The sequence below is a fragment of the Myotis brandtii genome, unplaced genomic scaffold, assembly GCF_000412655.1.
Source record: "Myotis brandtii unplaced genomic scaffold, ASM41265v1 scaffold115, whole genome shotgun sequence".
Taxonomy (NCBI): Eukaryota; Metazoa; Chordata; class Mammalia; order Chiroptera; family Vespertilionidae; genus Myotis; species Myotis brandtii.
In genome coordinates, this window is record NW_005353967.1 from 17934679 (window position 1) to 17962228 (window position 27550).

The 27550-nt window shown below is 38.7% G+C and overlaps 1 protein-coding gene across 4 annotated transcripts in view; it reads left to right on the top strand.

The window, feature by feature from the left end:
* The window catches only part of IQGAP2 (IQ motif containing GTPase activating protein 2), a 283664-nt gene that overhangs the window by 212127 nt on the left and 43987 nt on the right, over positions 1–27550 (top strand). For all 4 annotated transcript variants that reach the window (XM_005858052.2, XM_014549911.1, XM_005858054.2 and 1 more), the window contains 7 exons: positions 3351–3435; positions 9079–9246; positions 13866–14008; positions 15835–16005; positions 22508–22591; positions 23719–23790; positions 24449–24518. In XM_005858052.2, coding sequence (XP_005858114.1) covers positions 3351–3435; positions 9079–9246; positions 13866–14008; positions 15835–16005; positions 22508–22591; positions 23719–23790; positions 24449–24518 — 793 coding nt within the window. The remainder of the gene's footprint in view (positions 1–3350; positions 3436–9078; positions 9247–13865; positions 14009–15834; positions 16006–22507; positions 22592–23718; positions 23791–24448; positions 24519–27550) is intronic.

Genomic DNA, 27550 nt, shown 5'->3' on the forward strand with positions numbered 1-27550 from the left:
AAGGGGGTAAAACCACACTATTTGATTAAACACAAATCATAATACATTGAAATGCAGAGGACTCCCTTTATTCCATGGGTGTTGGTGAGCAGGTCTACAATAGGCTTTGATTTTTTTTAAAATTGTCATGAAATATACATAATATAAAATTTACCATCTTAACCATTATTTAAGTGTTATCACATTAAATTTAACACCACTCAGTAGTCACATTGTTGTGTAATATAGAAGCTTTTATGAGTAGTTATATTCTGAAGGATATGATTTAATATTTAGAAAAAAATACTGCCTTATAACAGATTTTTTCTATAATTAACAAAACTTAAGGTTAAATGCTAAGCCAGGCAACCCAACAGCCTATTGCCTATAAAATGCAGCAAGAATCAGAAAAATGCAAATTTCACATGAAACTTAAAGGCTTAAGGGATAAGCTAAGAAGGAATTGATCTACGCAAACTTTTCACACCTTGATAAATTTCACCCCACCAAGTATTGCAATCAAAAATCAGTCTTTACATATCTCTACATGATTTCAGAAGTATATACGCATTTCGTAGTAGAAATCCCCAAAGTGTGCTTTGTACAATTTTGCGTTCTCTATATATGTTACGTAAAAGATCTTTTAACAAATAATAAATATTACCTCTGTGGAGGAGAAAAAAAAGTCTTTAAGATTGGCTGGGGTGGCTCAGTGATTGAGGATTGACCCATGAACAAGAAGGTCATGGTTTGCCCTAACCAGTTTGGCTCAGTGGATAGAGCATCTGCCTGTGGACTGAAGGGTCCCAGGTTCAATTCTGGTCAAGGGCATGTACCTTGGTTGCGGGCACATCCCCAATAGGGGGTGTTCAGGAGGCAGCTGATCGATGTTTCTAACTCTCTATCCCTCTCCCTTCCTCTCTGTAAAAAAAAAAAAAAATCAAAAAGAAGGTCATGGTTCGATTCCGAGTTAGGGCACATGTCCGGGTTGTGGGCTCAATACCCAGTTGGGGGCGTGTGCAGGAGGCAGCCAATCAGTGATTCTCTCTCATCACTGATATTTCACTCCCTCTCTCCCACTCCCTTCCTCTCTCTGAAATCAATTTTTTTTAAGTCAGTCTTTATAACATACGATAACACACACTGAGATAGAATGCTATTTTATTGTAGAAATAATAACCAAAAGACCACAAAATATTGAGGAGAGAGTACTTTTTTTGTTTCGAATTTCCTAGGAGTCACCTAGGTTCAGGAATGTATGCAGATGGCCTAGTTTCTGTTCACTTGTCTTAATCTATTTGTAACTCATATGCTGAACCTGGCTGTTTAGCTGGAGGTGGAGCCATGGCCATCCTGTAAATATAATAATTCCAATCTTCTACAGAGCTATTAAAAAGAGGATGTTCCATTGGTAGGATTTGGTTTTCACTCTTGGTTTTGCATTTAACTCTAGCAACCTTTATTTCAAGAAGACATGATTTAAACTGTTGGCTTGAATTCATTTGATTTGCAAAGTCTCTCTTCTGTTTAGCTTTTAAAACAAATACCATCAGCTTTGAAGTGGGATTATAACTTCCTTTTCATCTGGGTAAAAGTTTGTATGGTTTGTCTGTTACACTGATAAGTTATGAAGGAATTTGGTAAATACCCACACAAAAAACCTGAGACATACTTCAATGAACTTGTATGGAGCTTTGTTTTTAGGCTGTACCTTATAGGTTCCCTTTGGTCTTAGAAACAGAAAAAAAAAAATAGCTCTTGTTCCCCTGTCTCTTTATTCCTCCTCTAGTCTTCAACTTGCCATCGTACTTCCTGTTTGAATCTTCCCCATTCGTTCTGCCAAGAAATGGGAAATCTTACTAACAGCTGATGGTTCCCATATGGCAGATCCAGCTAGAGAGGATTGGGGAAGCAGGCGCCAGGCCTTCCACGGCAGTCTCCGTTAGCCCAGATACTGCAGGATTGAAATAAAAGATAGTGTTTCATTTTCAGAACCCCTTCCACCTACATTATCTCATGTTAGTGTCTGAGAGAAGCAGGGTTGAAGCCTGCCAGAGGAGCTGGTGAATGTTATTTCTCCTTCCTGCTTCTCACCATCTTGAGTCCTGATTGATGAAGCTGGTTCTCCATGGCTCCGATGAGCTGCCTTCTCTCCATCACAGCCTTGCTTCAGGATTTAGTGCATGACGCTTATTTCTACACATAGGCAATGTTCCCCCCCCTTTTTTAATGGAACATCTCATCCTTCGCCACAATATTTAATTTCTACTGATAAAATTTTACTTACAATCTTAGAAAAGTTTATAGAAAATACAGTTCCTTTCTGGAAGTCCCAGTTAATGAGATGCCAGCACTAAATTTGTAGCAAGAGCATAAGAATCAACCTCCAAATTAAAAAATATTAAAGGTAATTCAATACCTTTTATTGCTTCCATCACTTCCTTTCTGAGGCTGTTCTTTACTGGCCTTTTCTCCCCCTGTAACTCAGCCCCCCTACTTACTATGTTAATCCCATCTTGGCTATTTCTAGATTGTGTTTCTACAGCTAATGCCCTCATCACATTGTATTATAATTATTTTTTTGTATATTAGTCTCTTCTACTAAACCGTCAGCTCCTTGAGGGCAACCACTGTTTTTGTTTGATTTTTTAATGTTTGTTTTATTTTTGTCTCTGTATCTGATAAATGGTGTCATTGTGTTTCCCTCAAATTTAAAATATCCCATGGCACTCTGGGCTGCCTTGGGAACCACAGTTACTGAGTGACTGGAGCAGAGAGTTTTTGGCGAGGGTGGCCAGAGAAGTCTTTTTTGGAGGGCGTGGCAGTTGGATTAAGGCCCGAATGATAAGAAAGAATCATAGCCAGTTTGCTGGGGTAGAATGTTGTGACTAAAGGAGGCTGGTGTGAAGGTCTGGAATAGAGAGCAGAGGAGTGTGAGGTGAAGCCAGTTCATTGAATCCCCACAGTCCATGGGAAGGGAGTTTTGTTTCCTCCCAACTTCAGGGGGAAGCCTTTGGAGGAGTTTAAGCCAAGGAGTGTTGTCATGAGATGTCCATTTTGAAGAGATTATCTGGTTCTCTGTAGAAGACCGCTGTGGTGGAGGGCAAACTTGAAAGCAGCAAAGCAAATAGGAGACCAGTGCAGCTGCTCAGTTTTTAGATACTGGTGGGCTGAACTAGAGGGGTGGCAGGGAAAGGGAGAAGTGGTTGTGTTGGGGTCTACTTCCTTAGTAGCTTATAGAGTGTATTGGCAGAACTTGGTAGTTGCTGAATAAGAGCTTATGGAAATTTTAATAAACTGGTTCCTTAAAAGCAGTTACTCTGTTTCATCATTATTCACTATTTTTTTCTTTTATTCTATGTCATTCCCAGGACCCTGCTTCTAAAATTCTTTGGCTGGATGAGATACAACACGCAGTCTATGAGGCCAACAGGGACAAGGACAAAGCAAAACAATGTAAGCCCTCACCTCCTTTTGCTGGCCCATCTTGCCTTGCTTGTATCTGCTTATGCTTCTGAATTTTTATTCATAATTTTTTAATGCATAAGTTTTAATTTCTGAAAAGGTTGGACTTCTTCTACCAATTTGAGTTCTTGAATACATATGTATACAACAATAGGATTCATTGGTTGCACTGTTTTCAATGACTTAAGTGCTCTTTCCAGCAAAATCTGAGAATGTAACCAAACAAAACCCAGGAAGCAAAAAAATGGTTTCTAAATTTTCAAATTTATAGTTCAGTCAAGTCCTTTTTTATCTTAATCTTAAAAAAACTAGCCCATTTTTGCTCAATAAATGTTCGTCCTCCCTTCCAGGCCTTTCATTGTATTCGTCAGGGTTTTCCAGAGAAAGAACTACATAAATATTTTTCTCTGGAAAAAACCAACTACAAAGATAGATAGATAGATAGATAGATAGATAGATAAGATAGATAGATAGATAGATGGCTCTGTTTCTCTGGAAAGTGTATTGTATGTATACATCTATCTATACTGCACATACATATATGGAGAGAGAAAGGGAGATTTCTTTTTAGGAATTGGCTCATGCAATTATGGAGAGGCCGGCAGAAGCTGGGTGGCAGCACTTAATCACCCAAAGACAAATGGATGTAATTTATAATAAACAGCAGAGTGAACGCAGTAATCAGAACAGTCTAACTCACAGAGACCTATGGAATTGGCTGATTGAACATGGTGCTCCTAGAATGAAATAGACAGCCTACTAAATTCTTACTTGTCTAAGCGGAAGAAGAGTTCTAGGTCAAGTGAATAGAAGTATAACTTGGATTATAAAAACAGGAAGTCATGGCCCCTTAATCGGTTTATAGACCCAGAACTCCCTGAGGAAAGGGAAGGCGGGGTCCTCTTGAGAAAGAACTCTGTTACACTAACACATTTTTATCCTGTTCATCTTTCTCCCAGGCTTTCCCCAAAGAGATCTATGGCCTTTTATCATGTGGTTGTGCTGGGAGAAAGAACATAATCAGACTTTTCAGGGGATTACTGAATCCTGAAGTGACACTAATTCCAGGAGACCTAAAATGTCATTGTGATCAGAGTAGTGGCTTTTGGAGGCCAGCTGATCAATGGAGTTTCAGCTCAGGTCCGTCTCTCAGGGCCCAGTGGGTCCTCAAACCCATCCTGGGATTTCTTCCCCAAGTCCAGATTCATAATTGGAATGGACATACTCAGCAACTGGCAGAATCCCCACATTGGCTCAAATGAGAACAATTTTTTTATGCTATACCTCTGTTTCATAGAGGAATAGTATGAAAATTCACCTGGAAATCTAAAATAGCTTCAAGATTGATATACTAACACTCTACATATATGAACAACCTACATAAAATAAGATTCCTAAAAGGCTAGTTCATTGAGCTGTTTGTTCATGGCATAGCTAGAATCTATCCTGAGTTATCAGGTCATAGATTGCTATTGAGATGCCTTACTCTTGCTCCAGAGATAGGCTTTTAAACTTTGGAAGCATCAGTGAGGAACATCTGGTTTTTATTTCCTTAGCCAGGAAAAATATGTGTATTTCTCCAACCTGAACTTTTATAGCCTTAGGATCTTTGAAGTCTTTTTATTCAAGCACTGTAATTGTTAAGAAAAAGAAAACAAAATTGAGATGTGTACATAAATGATTTAAATATAAAACTGAAAGCAATGTAGTTTGAAGAAAGACTTTCAAGAAATTGGATTATAATACAGGTACTCAAGTAGCCTAGAATTTTTCTCTTTTATTCCTTTTATTCTGTGTTCTTCTTACATTTGGCCTGCAAATGTTGATTCTGTTTTTCACATGAGACTCAAGTTTCTGTTTATTGACTATGAAAGTAAGAGGTTTCCTCAGATGTATGGTTTTGTACTCTGCACTTGCACATTTAAAATCCTACCTTCTACCTCGGTCCCATCCCTCAAAGTAGTTGATATAGTTTCTTCTGTGTTGTATGACAACAAAGAGATGTTCTGAAAATAAAACCGCTGTCTATTCTGACACTGAGATGAGAATTTTCCAGTTTCTTAACAGGAATTTAATCTTACTTTTAAAAGCATTTTTTCAGCCTTTGTCTGAAGACTTGAAACAGATTCTGGTCACATGTTATAAGCATCAACCCCACTCCCAGATAATTTGATCAAAGAAAATGTGTTGGCTCATATACTTTACCACGGGCAAGATCTAAAAGGGCAGAGGAACTCAAGTCTCCTTCATTTTGGCCCAGTGTTCATGTTCACTGAGCACCTTGCTTTCTTAAAGTAGGTTTCTCTACTTTTGACTACCTTTTCCATTATTGCACCCTAAGGAATCTTAATCTAGACATTGGTTTCTCTAATTGGACCTCACCATGAAATTCTTTTTCTCACCATGAAATGGTAATACCATAGATACATTGTATATATGTTTATATGCCATATGTAGATCTGTGCTTTATACATAAAAATATTTTTTTTTACCTTCTTCCCCTAAGAACCAATATTTGTTCTACTGGGTGTTATATCACTTCTCTTTTGAGAAAGGCTGCTGGTATATGGCATAAGATGTAAAGCAAACATGTTTTTGGATTTCTTACATGATTCGTGGGAGGTTTCCTAATTGTTTCTTGGTAGAAATATGCCTGACATAATGGAGATCCTTTACCTGACATCCTCAGCTATCTGGAATTTAACCACAACCCACAGATTAAGCCAAAAGGCAATCAGAATAGATATCAAGAAGCCTGTGTCCTGGAACTGATTTACTCTACTCATTGGGGACCTCTTGGACACACACTTTGAGCCTGTTTATTCTTATCTCAGACATAATGCTGATATGCTTGGTTGTTTTTCTTCCCACCTCCAAGCACATCAGAAGCCATGAATTAATTACCAAACAGTTAAGTTTGGGGCTGCCCTCTGCAGGCACACAGCAGCGAGAAGTGATAGCTGACAGTGACGATAAGGGAAAAACTAAAAAGCATGAAAATTTGAGGCCATTTAGTGCAGGAGCAAAGAGCCCAAATACCTCTGTAGTGCTTGAAAGTATCCCTCACTGTATTATAGTACCATACAACTGTAGTGACATGAGGGACTCTTCTGGCAGCTCTCAGCAAACATTAAGCACCTTCTGTGTACCAGGGACTTTGGGTAAAATGATGAGCCGTGTAGAGACTGTTCTGTTAGGGTTTTCTCCAGGGCTTTAGATTTTCATGGAAAATGGTTCTGTTAAGATTAAAAGTAAGCTTCAGTTAGCTGGAAAGTTAAACTATGGACCTACTCCTTGAACATAATTACTCAATAATAAAGCGCATTACTATATGCAAGAAATGTATGACTTTAACACTCATCTTTCAAGGAAAACAGCATTTTACTGGGTTGGATGAAACTCTCAGATGTAATTCATGTAACAGTTCTTTGACATTTACTTGTTCCTTCTGCTGCTCTCAGACCACAAACTTCTCAGACACTAGTACTGCATTTTTCTCATCCTACAAAGACTTGCTGGAGGAGAGGAGAGGGGGGCAGCTCCCCCATTCCTGTTAACTCCAGCACAGGAACATATTGCTATACCTTTTGTTTGGCAACAGTTGGAGTCTGCCACAGAAGTTCTCCTTAATCTTTTCCATGCTCCTCCAGATTTGCATGATTTTGACTCCAGGCTGCTACAGGTCAAACTCTGTTTTTCTTGCCCTGTCAGCCTTTTTAGTTCTATGCACATGTGTACATAATTTGATAACAACAATATACCATTTAGCATTTGTATGGTAGAGCTTGATGTGCGTGTGTTTTAAAAAATAAAAACCTCTCTCTTCTCTTTTCATCAAGATCATTTTTCATCTAAAAGTATTTTAAATCAGTTTCTTCCATTTGTAGAAGAAATGTTTACATTTCTAACTCACTGCATTTACAGGTTGTGAAAATAATAGTCCATTTGGTTCAGCCAGAATATTTTTTTTAATCTTTATTGTTGAAAGTATTACAGATGTCCCCTTTGTTTGTTTTTCCCATTGATCCCCTCCACTCCACACCTGCCCCTCCCAAGCCTTCACCACTCTATTGTCTGTGTTAGTGGGTTATCCATACATGCATGTAAGTTCCCTGGTTAATTACTCCCCACCTTCCCTCTGAAATTCATCAGTCTGTTCCATACTTCTATGTCTCTGGACCTATTTTGTTCATCCGTTTATTTTGTTCACTAGATTCCACATATGAGTGAGAGCATGTGATACTTTCTCTTATTGGCTTATTTGGCTTAGCATACAGAATATTCTTATCTAGAACTAAAGTGGATAATAAAGAATCTACCACAGGGGTGGGCAAACTTTTTGACTCGAAGGCCACAATGGGTTCTTAAACTGGACCGGAGGGCCGGAACAAAAGCATGGATGGAGTGTTTGTGTGAACTAATATAAATTCAAAGTAAACATCATTACATAAAAGGGTACGGTCTTTTTTTTTTTTTAGTTTTATTCATTTCAAACGGGCCGGATCCGGCCCGCGGGCCGTAGTTTGCCCACGGCTGATCTACCATGTTGCTCTGGCCAGATAGGTCAATAACTATCCAGCCAGAGCAACATGGTAAATTCATTGTCCCAACACCAAGGTTGTGGGTTTGATCTCTGGTCAGGGCACATAGAAGAAGCAACCAATGAATTCATCAATAAGTGGAGCAACAAATCAATGTTTCTCTCTCCCTTCTTCTCTCTCCATTTATCTCTCTATATAAAATCAATGCATTTTTAAAAATTTTAAGAATTCACCATGCTAACTTTCTTCAGGCAACCCAGAATTCAGTGTGGTTTTATTTAAGGAAGAGGCAGAAATTTGAAATGTGATAAAATGCTTTATAGGTCTATATTGGTTTCAGAATTAAGTTTCTAGACTCCATTGCATATATTCACTAGCTGTGCCTGTTGCCGCTCTAGAACATTTTTTTTTTTTTTTGGTTGCTAATGACAATCTTGGAAGTATACTTGCACTATACAGAAGAATATCAGAATTTCCAAAGCTTAAATCGAATTTTACTTGCTCTGAAATAAATAAATGTCTTCATAAAGCTAGTTCTCAAATACCAATTAATGACATTTGTCTACTTGTGTGCATTAACCCAATTTCAAAGATTATCACAGTGAACAAAATGAGGGCCTTGCTACTACACAGGAGTAACAAGGAGATGCTATGATTTTTAATAAACCATGCTCCTATGGGATCTTTTTTTTTTAAATCTTCATCTAGGACATGTTCATTGATTTTCAGAGAGAAGGGAAGGGAAAGAAAGAAATAATTGATGTGAGGGAGAAACATTGATCAGTTGCCTCCCACACGGGGATCAAACCCGCAACTCAGGTATGTGCCCTCATGGGGAATCAAACCGTGACCTCCTGGTTCATAGGTTGACGCTCAACCACTGAGCCACGCCAGCCAGGCTGGGATCTTACTCTCACAGCCTAGACTGGTGGGTGAATTGATGACTGTCTCTTGGGTTTATGTGGTTCATACTCTCAAAGGGTAATAAGGTTTGATACCAGTGTATTCCTAAAAAGTTGAATTATAGCTTTACATGCCTGCAGGGTAAATAGAAGATAAACTTTAACAGAAACACTTTTTTATTATTATCCAGGGGTTACACTGGTCGTTGATGTTAATCAGTGTTTGGAGAAAGAAAAGAAAAGTGATATTTTGTCTGTTTTGAAGTCTTCTGTTGGTAATACAAATGATGTAATCCCCGAATGTGCTGACAACTACTATGATGCCCTTACGAAGGCAAAAGAGCAAAAATCGAGAAGTGGTAAGCGTTTTTGTCATTTAGCACAAGCTGAATATCATTTTGATTATGATAGTTTCTGTGGTATTGTATTTTCTTAATTTTAAGACAAATATTGCTTTCTAAAATGATTTTTATCATCTATGGCAAAGGGAATTATTTAGATGTTTCTTTTCCTTTTTGTGTTTTAGAAAACTGATTAACTTGGTGGCTATACATGGTGGCATCATAGACTTGAGAAAGTACAGTATTTAAGGAGACTTTATATAGGTCTTGCTTGTTGATTTCATTCCTCCAGTGGTTAAAAACTGATGTTTTGCACTAATGTTTCTCTCTAACCTTTTTGACACAAATGATACATGGTTGTACAATATTTAGTAGGGGTAAAGAGTAATTTTGAAAATATGGAATAAAGTGCAGTGAATTGGTCTCTAAGGGATTAGATCAATAACCTTGGCAGATATTTATGCCTGTTCAAGCCAATGGCAGATCATGAAATGTTAGCTCTGGAAAGTATTTTTGAGAGCATGAGTTTAATATTCATTTTTCAGATTTAGGAACTCTTATTCATGACATCTTGGACAGAAGGAGAAAATGACAAAACCAAGGAGATAAATTTTGGAGAGTTCATCTGTCATTTCTTTAGTAGCTTTTTACTGAGCACCTCTATATCCAGGATCCAGGTAACTCCTGGCTGTAGCTGGTGTTTATTTGCACCACAGCTTATAGGTCAGGTACATAGTACTTTTCACCTTTAGGAAACCACTGTGGAACTTGAGGGGAAAACATGTTTTGTTTTGTTTTTAATATATTTTATTGATTTTTTACAGAGAGGAAGGGAGAGGGATGGAGAGTTAGAAACATTGATGAGAGAGAAACATCGATCAGCTGCCTCCTGCACACCCCCAACTGGGGATGTACCCGCAACCAAGGTACATGCCCTTGACCAGAATCGAACCTGGGACTTTTCAGTCCGCAGGCCGACGCTCTATCCACTGAGCCAAACCGGTTAGGGCGGGAAAACATGTTTTTAGTTCAACTGAAAGTCTGTTCAGTAGTATCCTATGTACTTACTTTATTATTTTAAGGTTCTGTTTTTAAAGACTGAAGACTTTAATTTTATTTTTTTCTATCATATATGTTTTCTCTCTCCTTTTTTAATTAATTTTTTTAAATTTCTCTTTATTGTTGAAAATATTACAGATATCCTCCTTTTTTTATCCATTGACCTCCCCTTCACCCCACACCCACCTCAGGCCTGCCACACTATTGTCTGTGTCCATGGGTTATGCTTATAGTCATATAAGTTCTTCGCTTAATCTTTTCCCGCCCCCCACCCCTTCCCTTTGAGATTCATCGGTCTTTTGCATGCTTTTATGTCTCTGGATCTATTCTGTTCATCGGTTTATTTTGTTCATTAGTGTACTTACTTTTTAAAGTTTGATATTTTTCCAGTTGCAGGTTAGACCCTCCAATTCAGCAAATTTCCTATTAATGAGATGTGAGGAGGGCTATTGGCTACTCTCGTGGCATCTAGTCACTTTTGAGCCCCTCTCTTCCTTTCACATCTCTGCATCAGGAGTTACCGTAGTGTCCCCTACCTTATCCTCCATGGGAAAGAACTGCACAACATTGTTAATTCAGGGGTTGAGTTCCTAGAAATGACCCATCATAATTTCAAATCCATCCTGGCCCCAAATTAGTTTATCCTCTCTCCCTTAAACTTGCCTCTTTCTCTTCCTATTGCTGTGTTTTGGTGAATGGAGTCAGAATATCCCACGGTATCCAGTTCAAAAACCTCGGATTCATGTTTTTTTCCCAAAAACAATTTTAAAAAGTTCTGGGGACTTTGTTAGGGATTGCATTAAACCTGTAAATCAGTTTGAGGAGTATGACCATCTTAACAATATTAAGTCTTCTGATCCATGTACATGCAATGTCTCTTCTTTACATTAGGTCTTCTTTAAGTCTTTCAACAATGTTTTGTAGTTTTCAGTGTTGTATAAGGCTCGCATTTCTTTTGTTAAATTTATTCCTATACGGTACTCCTACTTTTGTCCATCCCTATATGTTTAATTATGTTGATGCTATTATAAATGTTTTTCTTAATTTCATTTTGGAGTTGCTTATTACTACTATATAGAAATACAATGATTTTTTTATTGCGATATAATTTACATACTATAAAATTCAGTTTTAAGGTGTGCACTTCAGAGGCTTTTATATTCATAAACTTGTATAGCCAACACCACTAGTTAATTCCACTAGAACATTTTCATTACAGTAAACAACTCCCCTTCATGTCTGTTAGCCATTGATCCCCACCCCTCAGCCCCACCCCTCAGCCCCAGACAATCACTAGTCTACTTTTTATCTCTATGGTTTTTCTTGTTCTGGACATTTTATATAAATGGAATCATACTGTGTCTGGTTTCTTTCACTTAACGTACTGTTTTCAAAGCTTATCCATGTTGTAACATATATCAGTTCTTTGTTCCTTTTTGTGGCTGATAATATTCCATTGTATAGGATATGCAACATTTTGTTTATCCATTCATCGATGAAAGGAATTTGGATTTTTCACCTCCCACTTTTGGCTATTCTGAAGAATGCTTCTGAGAACATTGGTGTACACAGTTTTACATGGACACATTTTCATACAGTTGATTTTTGTATTTTGATCTTACACAACCTTGCTGAACTCATTTATTCTAATAATTTTTAGTGGATTCCTTGGCCACCACCTGTCTGTAAATCAAGTTTTACCGGAACCCAGCCACCCTCATTGCTTTCTGTATTTTCTATGGCAGCTCTTATGCTGCAGTGGCAGGGTTGGCCAGTATCAGAGACCTAGAACCCACAAAGCTGAAAATATTTACTCTCTGGCCCTGTATAGGAAAAGTTTTCCAACTCCTGTTCTAGAAGGACGAGGAGACACTTTCCAGGCAATTGAAGACTGACTTTCAACACCAGATAAACCTATGAACATTGTTTGGATCGGGGGTGATCAGGGTGATTCTTAATCTCTTTCACCTCTGGTTCTAGGATGTGTGTTCTTTCCCAAACTGAAGTGACCACTCCTAAGTGGATCACCGAGCCTTATAACTCAGTTTAGCACTTATATAGAAGTATAATTTTGGTCTAGAAGGCATCTAGAAAGTATACTTCCTTTTAGATTGCTACCACCTCTTAACTAACTGGAATCTTTCTTTTTTATGGTTTTCTCCAAGGTTCATAATTAGTCTTTTCTCTTAGCAACAAGCCAACTACATTTCTTAGGAAAAATACTTGGACCATGGACTGGAGATACCCTCTTCTGCCTCTTCTCTGACTGTAAATTCAAATTTAATTTGAAAATGATAACAATTCTCTTTTCCTATTATCCACTGAGACTATCCCAACCCAAATCAAGTCTTCTAATGCCAACTAAGGCCTTTTTACTTCTCACTTCTTATGCAAATAAGAGAATATATCTGGGTGTGTTCATTTGTTTTTACCACTTTCACTCCTTTCCTTCTCAATGAGAGAGTTGCCTTGAAAAGCATTTGTGGATCTGACAGCTACTGGTAATTGAAAAAATAATTACTTGTGATCATCCTAATTTGACTGTACAATATGTTTTTGAGGACACCAGGACTTCTAAACAGACAACAGCTGTCTGACTGTCCATTTGAAAAGAGACACGTCTCTCTTGCTGAGTATTGACACATAGAACAGTTAAGGGTCACTTAGAACAGTTGAGGGCCACTTAAAGCCAAATTAAGAATCAACTCATAATAAAGGGCCTTAACGTTACCTCTGCTTAGTCTAATGTTCACTTGGCAGCAGTTGGTTTAGCTTGGTCTAGGTCAGAGATTTTTTATTTTTATTGTTGTTTTTAGCTCTCTGGTCTGAGACAGGAAGCATGACCTTTCATTAAAATAAACAGATTTCTAAATAGAAAGGGTAGCCCATGGATTGGTGAAGAGGAGATATCCTTCTTGACCAAGTTAAGCCATGACTGCCATAGCTTTTTTCCTAGTACACTCCTACCCCCAAGTTAAGTTCTTCCAACATGTTTTCCCTTGTTTTGTGTGGTTGTATAGAGCAAAGTGAGTCAGAGGAACCAGAATTTTCCTTCTCCCTGCTTAGTGACTTTCCATATGCCATTGTGTACCTTGGATGAGTTGTCAGCAAAGATGAGTCACTGCTGCTTTGGTTTAATGCAGATCACTGGCCCTCCCTAAATAATGGGCTACAGTCCTTGCAGGTCACTTCTCATAAAAGTTGTGGGAGGCTTTCTTGCTCATGGGCCTCCTCTGTCTGCTGTGATGCTGTTCACATTTACCTGAGATGCATTCCTGGTTCGCTTATCCTTCTTGTTGGCCATTTGTGACTCCCACCATCCTCATGAAAAGCTTGGGATCCAAATCTGGCATTAGACATCAGTCTTTCCTTCATCTTTGCCTTAGCAGAGAGCTGCTACTAAAGTACATAACGACTCATCGTTTTAGTGAGTCGTTTCTAATGATTTTAACTTTGACTATCTGAATGCTTGATGAAAAGCATCTTCATTAGGTTATATTACACATTGAAGAAACAACATTAAAAAGCTGACGGTGTTCCGTGTTCCTCTCTAGAATGTAACACACTTTTTCCTTTAGTGTCTACTGAAGGTCCATGGCTCAAACTTACCCTGCAGGAGAAATATGATTACTACTACAATGTCGACTCAAAAGAGAGTTCCTGGGTCACTCCGAAACCTTGCTTGTGTAAAGAATCATGGCTCATGGAAAAAGAAATTAAGGTAGGATGTTATTATTTGATGTAAAACTAGACTGTATAAAGGTAAGTGTGATTGTTTTTCTATTTTTTAATCATGGACGTGGTGGGAGGAACTAATTGATTTATTTGAAGGCTGGATGTAGAGCAAAGTCTTTGTGAACTACAGGTGGAAGTGGAAGTGTAGTTAATAACTTTAAGAATTTTTTCCATGTTGGCATAACACCATCAAGCCAAGCATTCGTGGCTTATAATAAATCAATCTTCAGGTGCTCCTTGACATGAACGTTCAATTAGGGATAATTCCTTGGTTGTCAGTATTCAAATGTCATTTCTTTCCCCCTCTCAGCCTACAACACAGCTATGTACGATCCTTTAAAAAGTGAGTGATGGTTCCTGGAGGGAAATACTCTTGAAGGAATGTTCACCAAGATTACTTTGGACTTGAGAACAAAAGCTGGACCTAAAAGATGTGAAAATTGCTGTTTGAGCCAGGCATTGTAGTATATTTAAAGAGAAAAATACTGAGAATAATTGAGCTCCATTTTGAAAACATAAGTAGATCTCACAAATGTAGAGCTTACAGAATTGTTCAAAGTCACAGCACCAAAGATATAGCAGTACTATGGACAGAATCACCAGTACTGTATTTACTAAAACTCAGAGAGAAACTGTGGCCTGGAACTACAAGGCCACCAGAAATCCTGACTGACAAGAAGATAGTGAAGAACATAGTGTATTAACTGATTTCAAATGTTCAAAGTTCCCCACAATTTACAGGAAAATGGCATTGTGGCAATGAATTACTAGTGCTACTTTGTCAGGGGAAAAAATAAATTGTGGGCAATATTTAAAATCCATGTGCTATAAATGAGAAGATGTATCAAACTGTGAAGAAGCAGCATCGAAGGGTTAAAATTCAGAGCTGAAAACTGGACATGTGGCATCCAGAGACACCCTGGGCTTACCTTTGTGAAATTGAGCATCAGTCTGTTAGGATTATTAAAAAATGAGGGCCTACACCATACATTTTATTTCTTCTACACAATCTAGAATTACTAATTTTATTCAATCAGCGTGCATATATGCCTTCCCTTAAAGGTATTTCTGCATCTTTTATATGATTTCAATTTCAATTATTTTAAATTGAGCACCCATTGATTTCAATCACACTGAATAAGAGGCATCAGCCATAGAAGTGAGTCCAGTCTCTGCTTGCGTATCTCAGAGAACATAAAAGTACAGCCAGTCACAGTCCACATAAAGACTTTTCATCTTCCTCCTCCTTCCTTTTTTCTCATTCATCTAGGTTTTTCCTATCTGCCCATATGGGGCTTGTCTTTCCTTCTGACACCCAGTCTTTTATTTTCCCTCAAATTTGAGATTTCCTCAAGTCATTGCAAGGGTCTGTCTTCTCTGTCCTGGTCGAGAAAGGCAGCAGAGAAGCCTAAGGACCTCGTGGACACTGCGGTCCTTTCCTTGGCAGCTTGAGGGAGAGAGGAGAGGTGCATGTGCTTACTGTAACCTTCCTTGTCCCTTTTATACTCTGTGGATCTCAGGCCTCACACCTAGCAAGGGCCAGCGTCATCGGTACATCTCTACCTACGAATCCTGCGATCATTCAACCACGTTCTCATGCCAACTCAACACAACGTTTATAGGATTCCAAAATCATGTTGCTAGAAGGAAGCTAAGCCAGCTCATCCCTCAGCTCTGGTCTGATCTGTTTGTAAACCAAGCCAGAAAGAGCTATCCATATCATTTTCTGAAACATAAAATTTCCAGCAGCTGTTCTGTCTGCTTCTTTCACTTGATGTGTGAGGAGTAACCATAAGAAATGTCTCTTGCCAGGACATTGTTGAGGAAGTCACAACAGGTTACATTCGTGAGAAGATGTGGTCTGCTCCCGAGGATTTCCTCCTTCGCCTTCAACACACACGCTCAGGAGCCCTCCTTAGGAAAGAGTTTGAAGCTAGGAAATCATTTTTGTATGAACAAGAAGAGCATGTGGTCAAAATACAGGTATGTGACTCACAGCAAACTGTTCTATCCCCTGAGAAATGTTTTCTTTGATAATAGGACAATCGACTGCCAGCATTCTAATAAACAAATCTGACTTCAGATTTTTTTCCTTAATCAGTGCCCCCAAGGCTGCTTTCTGAAGGCTCCAGGATGGGAAGGATGTTGAATGACTTCTCACCTGTGGTTTTCGAGAGAGTATTCGGGGGCACCGTGGATCCCACAGGTCCACCTGCCACCAACCTAGTCAGAGCCAGAGCAAACCTCAGATCAGATTTGAAATCCTGTTTCTCTTAACAGCTGGATCTCCTTGTGTCACCTACTTTGCTGTCTCGGTTTCCTGATGAATTGTTTTTTTTAGTGGTTAGTGGATGTTGAGTGGCATCTGAAAAAAACAGAAGAACTAATGAAATAGATTTAGCATCTCCAAGTGTGCCCTCTCCCTTATATAATCTGTCATTCTTCCTGTAGGTCTGCAGGAAAATCCTTAGTCCAACCTGTTTGTTGTGAGTTGTTCTTACCCTTGCATGACTTGTCGGGACTTGCTGGTTGGCCAGAGAGGACCTTGCAGATGTAGATGTTTCTCCTCTGTATTCCCCTACACCTTCTACCAGCCACCATGCTGGCTTCCAAAAGGCTGTGTGCTTGTCCTTTTTGTTGCATCCAAAGTGATACTGTTATTGATGGGCAGAGTTTGATGAATTTTTGCTTTGGCCAATAACTATGACATTTCCTAACTTGAAAGTTTTTCTGTTGAGCTTCTTTTGTGTGACCATTGGTGTACTCATCTGCTTCCCCCACCTAACTATAATATCGTTCAGGACAGAAAATGAGTCTTTAAAACTTGTATTCTAGTGTCTTGCATATGATAGGTGCTCGAATGTGTGAATTTGTCAGCATAAGATATCAGAAGGCAGAAATGATTAATTTTTTAAAAGCAATTTCTCCTATAAACCTGGTACTCCAAAGGAGTTTTCTTATTTTTCAATACGTTTTTCAGTTTTTCCTTCTTTAAACAAATGGCAGGCAAAACACATAGGAACTGAACAAAACCCTAAAAAGAGAATCATCTACACTGATGCTAAGGCTCTACTTTCATACAAAATTCAGAGTGTCAGCTGATGTGACACAATTTGGACCAGCCCTAAGCTCTCCAGTCTTGGGGCATGAAGCAGTGTTGCAGTTGGAAGAGATTCTGAGGAGCCCGCCATATAAAATCCATCTGATATTAGGACTCAGGGCTAAAGTCATGAGAGGGCTGGGGAAGGACAGAAACAATTATTTGGAGCCTTTTTCCTCCACCTCAGCTGAGGCAGCAGAATTGAAGAAGCCAGCGAACTATGCCCTGCCATGCCCTTTCTTCACTTCTCTGACAGTTTTCTAACAAGGAAGGGATGAGGTCTAAAGGCAAGCTATAGACTGGAGATGAATGTGTAGTCAACAGAAACCTGCTAACTCACAAAACCAAAGGACCATGAACCACAGGGGATCATGCTAATCTCATTTCTTGCCAAAGTGGCTGATTGACCCTGAATTAGGGGAAATGATCTGAATGAAATCTAAAGACTTCCTTCCACAGAGCAGCTCAACATTGCTAGCTGGCTGAATCAGCCCCAGACACAGTAGTCTTAAATTCAGAGAGGAAGCTCCCAGGCTGAGGAAAGGACACTCCAGCTCCACCACCCTCCCACCTTCAGTCTCCTCCCAAGAAACTGAATAATGGTACAGAGAATACATATCATCAGTAGCTAATCTTTATCTCAAGTGCTTATGGAACACATCAGAAGGTGTCCAAGTAAACATGGAAAGTCAAGAAGAATCTATATAGCCATTTTGGGGGGTTTTTCTTCTTTTGTTTTTTAAATAATGGACATTTTTGTCTCATTCTGATTTTAAAGGGAATAGCTCTTTCATTTCACCATTAAATATAATATTATGATTTTTGTGAGATAATATTTTTCTGAAGGTTAAGTTAAGGTTAAGAGTATCCATTTATTTTTAGTTTGTTTAATTTCTATTTAAATTGAAAAAGGGATATGAATTGTATCAAAAGTGTTTTACACCTATTGAGATTATTTGTTTTTTATTTTAATTGATTAATTCATGGCTAGGCTTTTTATTTATAAATCTTTGTGCAAACATAGCTTTGTGTATCTGTTTTCAAACACATTCCTACTTGCATTATATGTGTGTGTATATAAAAGTACATAGAATTTATATAATACTTTACTAATGTTTTATTTTAAGATTTTTGTTTCCATATTCATTGGTAAGATTGCTTATGATTTTACTCTCGTGTCTTCTTTTTGTCTTTGTCATTCTTACAAGAGGTTTGTCAATTTTATAGGTCTTTTTAAAAAAAACTAGATCTTTGTTTCATTGGCATTCCTTATTTAGCTGATTTCAATGTCATTGGTTTCTGCTATTGTTTTTATTCTATTTTCCATCTATTTGCTTTGGGTTTATTTTACTCTGTTTTTCTAGTTCTTGAAGTGGAACCTGAGATTAGTGATTTGAAAATTTCCCCCTGTTCTAATGTATGCATTATTGCTCTGGCTTTTTTTTTTCTGTTTTCTTTTTCCTGCTTACCTGTGGATTACTACATTTATACTTTTAAATTCCATTCTAATTTAGCTATAATGTTGATTGTATTTTTTGTATAGCTTTTTAAAAATGTGTTTTTGTTATTTTAGAGAGAGAGGAAGGGAGAAGGATAGAAAGAAATATCCAATCAGCTGCCTCCTGCATGCCCCCTACTGGGAATCAACCCATGCATGTGCCTGACTGAGAATTAAACCTGAGACCCCTAGTGTGCAGGTGGACACTCTAACCACTGAGCCATGACGGCCAGGGCATGGCAGATTTTTTTATAGCAACCTAAATGCACCAGGAGAAAGAATCACAACATATATTTCAAGTGCTGAAAGGAAAGAGTTATCACAAGAGAATGTGTTATCCAGCAAAAATATCCTTTAAGAATGAAGGGGAAATCAAGGTGTTCTCAGATGAAGGAAAACTAAAAGAACTTGTTACCAGCATACCTGCTCTATGAGAATGGCTAAGAAAGTTCTTTAAACAAACAAGGAAATGATAAGCAATGAAATTTTGGAACACCAGAAAAGAAAAAAGAACAACCAAAAGAGTAAAAATATGGGCAATATATTTTCCTTTTCTTATTGAATTTTTAAAATTATGTTGAACAGTTAAAGCAGAAATTATAGCACTGTCGAATATGATTCTAAATATGTGGAGGAAATATTTTTAAATATATCTTTATTGATTTCAGCGAGGAAGGGAGAGGGAGAGAGAGAGATAGAAACATCAATGATGAGAGAGAATCATTGATCGGCTGCCTCCTGCACAACCCCCACTGGGGATCAATCCCACAACCTGGGCTTGTGCCCTGACCGGGAATCAAACAGTACCCCCCTGGTTCATAGGTCGATGCTCAACCACTGAGCCACACTCAGCCAGGCTGGAGGAATTATTTAAGACAATTGTATTATAAATGGGGGAAAGTAAATGTATGTGAAGTCAGGTAAGCTTTCCACACTTTGTCAGAGGCCAAGATATAAATAAAAATGAGGCAGCAGTTTTCATCCATCAGTTTGGATATCATCAATCTTTTTTTTTTCTTATATATACCTGTTCAGTGAGACCTTTGAGAAAGAGGTCTCTATCATACACTCTTTGTAAGGCAACCTGACAGTAACTATCAGTTTTAAGTTATCAACTATTGGCACAGTAATCCTCTATTCCAGCGGTTCTCAACCTGTGGGTCGAGATCCCTTTGGGGGTCGAACGACCCTTTCACAGGGGTCGCCTAAGACCATCCTGCATATCAGATATTTACATTACGATTCATAACAGTAGCAACATTACAGTTATGAAGTAGCAACGAAAATAATTTTATGGTTGGGTGTCACAACATGAGGAACTGTATTTAAAGGGCCAGAAGGTTGAGAACCACTGCTCTATGTATTAATCTCTTGATGGAAACATTTATAAAAATGCACAATAATGTGTATACTAGGTTATTTACTGCAAAAAAAAAAAAGATAACTTAATGCCTACCAACAGAGGTATTATTAAGTCATAGTAAAACTATACTACGGAGTACTGTGTGGTCATTAAAAAATAATGGGGAGTTGCCGAAACCGGTTTGGCTCAGTGGATAGAGCGTCGGCCTGCGGACTGGGGGGTCCCAGGTTCGATTCCGGTCAAGGGCATGTACCTGGGTTGCGGGCACATCCCCAGTGGGAGGTGTGCAGGAGGCAGCTGGTCGATGTTTCTCTCTCATCGATGTTTCTCTCTATCTCTCTCCCTTCCTCTCTGTAAACAATCAATAAAATATATTTTTTAAAAAATAATAATGGGGAGGATCTGTGTTTTTATATGAAATAATATAAATGCTATATATAATTTAGAGGGAAAATAAAGCAAACCTTGGCATAAGATTGGATCCCATGTTGTCAGAAATAAAGGATCCATAAACACATATACATACTTATATGTTTATAGTTTTGTGTACAACAATAGAGTGTGTATGTATGCATATATGCTTTACCTATTTCAAAGGGTACATAAAAATTGGGAATTCCTTTAGAAAATGGCCGGGTCGAAGTAAGGCTAGCTACATAGGCACGTTTCACTTCATGCCCTTTCTCTGTGCTTGTTGTTTATCCTAATAGATCTTCTAGGCATTGAGTACAGATTGTTTGCATAGAGATATGTACTATTGCTTTATGTTTTCCTTTTTTGTCACATGTCGTATCATAGTGTGTATGGTGAGGTACAGTTTCCTCTTTGCCTTATGTTGGAGATTTTGCTATTCCTCACGATACAGAACATTTTCACAGTCAATCTATAAGACTCTCCCTCATTCTTCTTAACTGTCATGTAACATCCCTGAGTATGAGTGCAATCACAGTGTATCTAATTGTTCCTCTATTTGTAAACATTCTGCTTTATTCATATATCTGTTTTAACAAACAGTGCAACAAAAATTCTTATATTTATTCTACACAGGTGCTTGTATTTCCTTAGGTTAGATAAATTGAAAATTAGAAACGCTAGATAGAAAGCTAAATAACTTTAAATTTATATTGCTCAGTTCGCTCAAAAAAGGCTCTACACTCTTGTGCTTTTCCTAATTCCCCTCTCCCACCTATGCTTTTGTGTTCACTGCTTGGCAAGTAGATAAGGTGATAACTTCCCCAAAGTTATTCTGACTGTAGTCCAAGGCTTTTTCAAGCTTAGTACCATCCAACATTTTTTATAGATGCTCCCACATTTTTATAGAATTTTGTTCTGTGGTTCCTCCTTTCAGTCCAATGCCAACTGCCTTTTCTCTTCCAGGATCCCTCTTGGTTTCGGATCCATATGCCTTCTCATTTTTTAGCATTATAGTAGATGTCCTGAAAAGATGTTGCCATTGAGGGAAACTGGGTGAAGGGACTCACATAAGACATAGAACTCAATGTATGATTTTTGCAGCTTCCTATGAGTCTATAATTATTTCAGAATTAGGGCTTTTTTAAGGCACATGTGTCATTTCTAGGGATTTGCATTGAGAGGGGAAGTCTGGAGCTGGTACTCAGTTAATAATTTTTATTCCGTCCTATTTTGTTTTGAATTATTACAAAAACGTATATTATTTTTTAAGTGATAATAAATTCCACATATATTTTTAGAAAAATGAGATAGATTGATATATGCAACCTATTTTTTTTATAAAAATCGTATAATGTTTCTATTTGTCCTTTTTAACAAGAAACTTGTATTTCATTTCTAACTTGACAAATCAGAGAATTGGAGTGAGTTACAAGGATATGCATCAATAAAAAGAAACTCATAAATGGCCTGGAATAAACTTGGAATTGAACAGCTGTGGATTTGATCCTTCTACAGATCTCAGTTTGTGTCCGGCTTTTTTAAATGTTTCCTATAAAAATTATCTTTAATGCTGATAACTTAGTAAAGCTCTGTTGCTGGAGCACCATTACACTTGGTGCAGGAATAGATGAAATAATGCCTGTCCCATCTCAGCCCTCCTGTTTTCAGGGATCCAGAGTCTCAAGTTAGGAGAGCATCTTCCTGTCCAGTCTGGGCCACAGTGGTCACTTGTTGGATTCAGATATTTATTAGTCATTATTTTGCAGCATCTATATTGTTACCAAAAAAATACCAGCACGCAGTTAATCTCTTTGTATGTTTTGGGGTAACTCCGATTTTTTACTTCTTGTCACCCAGGGCCTTGGTAAAATTAAGCTTTTGGATGGGACACTGGGCTTCTCAAGCTTGGGACAAGCCTCAACTGTGAGCTGGTGCTCTCTGCTCAGTTTAATGTCCACCCCCAGAGATAGTGTTCAAATGCGATTCGGGGGGAAGGGTCCCGACAGCATTCTCACTCGGTGTCTTGAGAAATCCTCTACTCTTGTGCTTTCTGAAATAAACTGGAAAAGTGTTGCACATAATTAATTCTGTAGCTCACTCTCTTCCACAGGCTTTTTGGAGGGGACATAGACAACGGATGTCATATGTCAGCAGGCGGCAGACATTCGCCGATCATCTTCCCTCTATTGTGAAGGTAAACATCCTTTCTTACCTTACCAAGTGCTTGACTTAAACGTTTCCCTTCTGTTTAGTTTTGCTTGTGGAAGACAGACTATGGAAGGAGGAGGTGTGAGCCTTGAAGCCAGAAGCAAGTCCTGGGTTTGAGTCCCATCTCCACTACTCACTTAGCTGATCATCTACAAGCAAGTCCATTGAACACATAGCTGACTTGGTTCCTTTATGTGGTCAGATGTGCAAATGCTTTGTAACCGGGAAATGCTCTTTCTCCAGAAAGTCCAAATTGATTATTTAAAGTCTGGCAGAAACCCAACTTTATTTCATGTTCCTCTTATCATATTTGCTAATAGTATTTAGAATGCTCAAACTTAACAATACAAAACCTTCATGGGAAGGTAAAGGCAAAAGTTAGGATCTGAATTTGGGTGGTGAGCCAGTCCCACCCAGCTTTGCACCAGGGTGATTGCTCTGACCTCAGAGAAGGAAAGGGCACTGTGATGGCCACTGTCTCGGAGCTGGAAACCAGGGGCCCATGCAGAAGTGGACGGAGAGACAACTTGGGACTCCTGGTGAAAGTCAGAATGGGGGCTGGAGAGAGACTGGGATCAGATGAGGTTAGTTTAAAAGACTTTTTAAACTGTGAAGACACAGAATGACATTTTCTAGATCCATGGTGCTGCAGCTCCTTCATGTCCTGTGCTCTCCATGGAGCATAGGCCTCCTCGCTCAGAAAACTCTTGTTCACAGTTGGTCCCTCATGAGAACGCGTTAAATGTTTTTCTGTAAAGACCTCAAGTATATTGGATATATTTAAGAAATGTTGGAAGAAACCCTGGACTTAGTTTTATTTGATTCCCTGACCCACTGCAACTTTCAGCAACATGCTTTTCATTTATGGGGATGAAAGCAAAACAGCATAAGGCTACCTTACCTTCCGTACCATAAAGTGTAAAATGTTTTCAGCCCTTAAGAGAAGAAGCAGTGAAAGAAGTAGGAGATGAAGATCAGGCTTTAGGTGTTTATTATGTGGCAGGCTGCTAATTTTTACTTTTTTATCAAATAAAGTATAGATATTATTTTTTTAGAGAGACTGCATAAAAAGATATTAAAGTTCTTTGATTTCTCTGTTTAACGTATTTTTAGATTCAGTCCTGGTTCCGGATGACCAGAGCACGGAGGAATTACCTTTCACGGCTGCAGTATTTCAGAGATCATGTAAGAGACGTGCATGTGCATTTTTATCCCGGCTGAGCATGAACTAAACGAAGCTTTGTTTCATGTTAGCCTTGAATGATTTTTGTTAAATGGTGGGAATGAATACTAGGACAAAAAAAAATAGGTCTTAGAACACAATGTGGTAATATTTGGAGACGTAACAATTTTTATTCAGAACTCAAGTTCAGAGTAAGCCTTCACCCACCAGACTGGTTAGGAAAAACAGAAGAGAGCAAACTGGTGTGGGCCCTAAGAGAAAAGATCCTAAGGGAACCTTTTCCAACATCACTAGAACAGTTTTTCTACCTGGTAACTGATTAAATTAGAGAGAAGCCCACAGGAGGAATTCTTTCAGGATCTTTACAGAAGAGCCAGGTGAACATGCATTGGATCATCTAGGTTTGGTGGTGAAATTCTTTTCCCTTTTTAGAGCTCTTTAACAATCCCCGTACAATCTTGTTTATACTTTTAGCTGACTTTATCTGACCCTTCATTCAAAAAAGTGGAAAAATAAACATTGAATCCACCACATCAAAATACTATCATTTCTAAATAGTGTCCATTCTTAAATACCATCAGTTCTTAAATAGTTCTGAATCCTAAAATAATGGAGTAGATGGGACTCTGGAAGGCCGTGACCGGTCTCATTCTTTTGCAGAAAAGTGAAATCGTGAAAATACAGTCACTACTGAGAGCAAGCAAGGCGAGAGATGACTACAAAACATTGGGTAAGTGGGAGTATCCAGAAACAAAGTATGGATCCCTTATAAGCCAGGGGAGGACAAATTATTTCCAACTTAGTCACTTCAGAGCCTGCTCCAAGAACAGAGATGCCCATTATGTCCAGAGGATTTGGGTCACCTTCAGCCCCAGACTCTGAACTGGTATACAAGGGAACGTGGGATGACATGTTTCCTATTATAAGTGGAAGGGGTAAGTGGAGTGGATGTCATTTCTTCTTCAGAAAGAATGGGGTTGGCATAAATGCTGATATTTTTATATTAAATTTGAGCTGGAATCCAGAATACAATGCAAAAGAGCCAGAAGATAAGCTTACATTTCAGCTGTTTAATTTATTTGCTGGCCTATGATTTTCCCTCCTCACTATAAGAGTAAAACATATTCCTATAAGAAATTTTTGAAATCATATAAAAAGGAAAAAGACATGTACTCACCTCCCAAAGATAACTACAGGCATCTTCCTGTAACTTTGTTCTGGACTTTTCACAGTAGCTATGGTTTTTAAAATAGCTTTTCTTATCTATATATATATAAAAGGCTAATATGCTAAGTGTCCCTTCCACCGTCCGACTGGTCGCTATGACACACACTGACCACCAGGGGGCCGACACTCAATGCAGGAGCTACCGAGCTTCAGGGGTCACCTAAGACTTGGCAACGGCGGTTCTTGGGTGATGCACCGCACCTGAAACCAGAGAGGAGGGAGCCTGATTTCTCATGGGGCCATGCAATTCCACTTTTGGCCGTAGGTTATGTTGTTGCTGGGGCACTGTTGGCTCCAAATCTGGTTTACTGCACACTTGCATTTGGGTTCCACACCCTGTATGACAGCAACTTTGCAGAGTGCCCTCTTGCACTCCGGGATCCCTGTCGGAGAGCCGGTTTCAGCCCGATTCCCCCAGGCCAGGCCGAGGGACCCCACCTGCCAGAGGGACCCCGGTCACTCCTCAGAAGCCCTTTGAGCCACGGTGCCATCCCAGGTACCGCCGGCCAGGGAAAGGGCCACGGGAGGTTGGCTTCAGGGCGTGTCCAGCCTGTCTCACCCAGTGCCACCCCACCGGCCACCTTCTAATTAATTTCCTTTCAATATGCATGAATCCGTGCACCAGGTCACTAGTAATAGTATAAGGTATTTGTAGAAAGTTTGAAAAAGCAAAATAAAATAAAAAATCACCCAAGAGTAGCAATCACATTTTGTGCTATCTCTTTACAGTTCCAACTCTACATGTTTCTCATTGATTTTTACATAGTGAACATTATTCTTCACATGCTGAATTTTCAACATTCTAATTATCGCAAGAACATGCGATAAATTAAGAACATGTCCTAGATTAAGTCGAAAATAGCTTGCTAATAAATTTATGAGGACTGTCCAAATTTTTTAAATATTTCACTTAGGCCCCGCCAGCGTGGCTCAGTGGTTGAGCATAAACCTATGAACCAGGAAGTCATGATTCAATTCCTAGTCAGGGCACATGCCCAGGTTGCAGGGCACATGCCCAGGTTGTGGGGCATGCAGGAGACAGCTGATCAATGATTTTTCTCTCTCATCATTGATGTTTCTCTCTCTGTCTCCCTCTCCATTCCTCTCTGAAATCAATAAAAAATATTTTTAAATAAATAAATATTTTATTTAGGTCATTCAAAAACAGCTTTGAGAGAGCAAAAAAAAAATCATTGCTTGAGTATCTTAGTAATGAAACTGGCCATTGTATTTTCTCTAACTCTGCCTTGTTTTTAAATTTGATTTTTGGAGAAAGTAAAAAGCTGTTTAGAAATTTTCCTAGCACAATGCCTACTAAGTAGTTTAGCCAACACCCTTCATTGTCTAAAGCAGCGGTTCTCAACCTGTGGGTCGCGACCCCTTTGGGGGTCGAACAACCCTTTCACAGGGGTCGCCTAAGACCATCGGAAAACACATATATAATTACATATTATTTTTGTGATTAATCACTATGCTTTAATTATGTTCAATTTGTAACAATGAAATTGGGGGTCACCACAACATGAGGAACTGTATTAAAGGGTCACGGCATTAGGAAGGTTGAGAACCACTGGTCTAAAGTCTATCTGAATTATGAGGGGAAGTGCATGGCTCCAGAAAGATCTTCCCTGGTCCTTGTTGAGGAAAAGCCTTGGGAAGCTTTAGAGGCCAGGCTCTGCCCCCAGCATGCCAAATCTACTGGATAATGCCTATTCCGCTATGTTCCAGTAGGCAAAGCGGAGTAAGGGTAGGTCAGCCAGTCTTTTTAGCGGCACACTTCTCCACTTTGAATTCATGAGATTCAACTCTCAGTGGGTATCTTCAATGTTTTTTATGAGAAGTCTGAGTAGAGGGTTTGTTTTCTGAACCCTTACACACTAAAATGCGCTTGTTTTTGCCTTTGCATGTAAAAGACAATTTAAGTAAAAACAGATCCAGAGACAGAGAAGCACTGATCAGACCGTCGCCTAAGACCATCGGAAAACACATATATAATTACATATTATTTTTGTGATTAATCACTTTCAGAGGGAAGGTAGGGGAGGGTGGGGGTAAGGGGGAGAGATCAACCAAAGGACTTATATGCATGCATATAAGCCTAACCAATGGACACTGGGGGGTGAGGGCATGCATGGGGGGGTTGGGGGGACAGTGGGGGGATAAGGACACATTTGTAATACCTTAATCAATAAAGAAAAAGAAGATTAAATTCTCCAAATGAACACAGGCTGATTTTCATTCTAGGTAACATGTTTTTGTGGGTAATGCTTTTCATTTACTTAAATTTTTTAAATTACAAAAACAAAAGTAATTCCAGTTTAAAAATCTGGGTGATTTTATTTAACCTGTAGAGGTGGATGAAAACTATGTTAGTGAATAAGTTAGATCTGAGCTTCTCTGGCCTTTGGCAAATAAGGTGGTTTCATGGTAACTGAAATGTAAATTGTCATTTCTTTCTCAATTATCTTTACAAAGCTAAGCATTTTTTTTCTGTTCTGAAAAAGACCACTTTTCTTAGTCATCCTCCATTTTCAC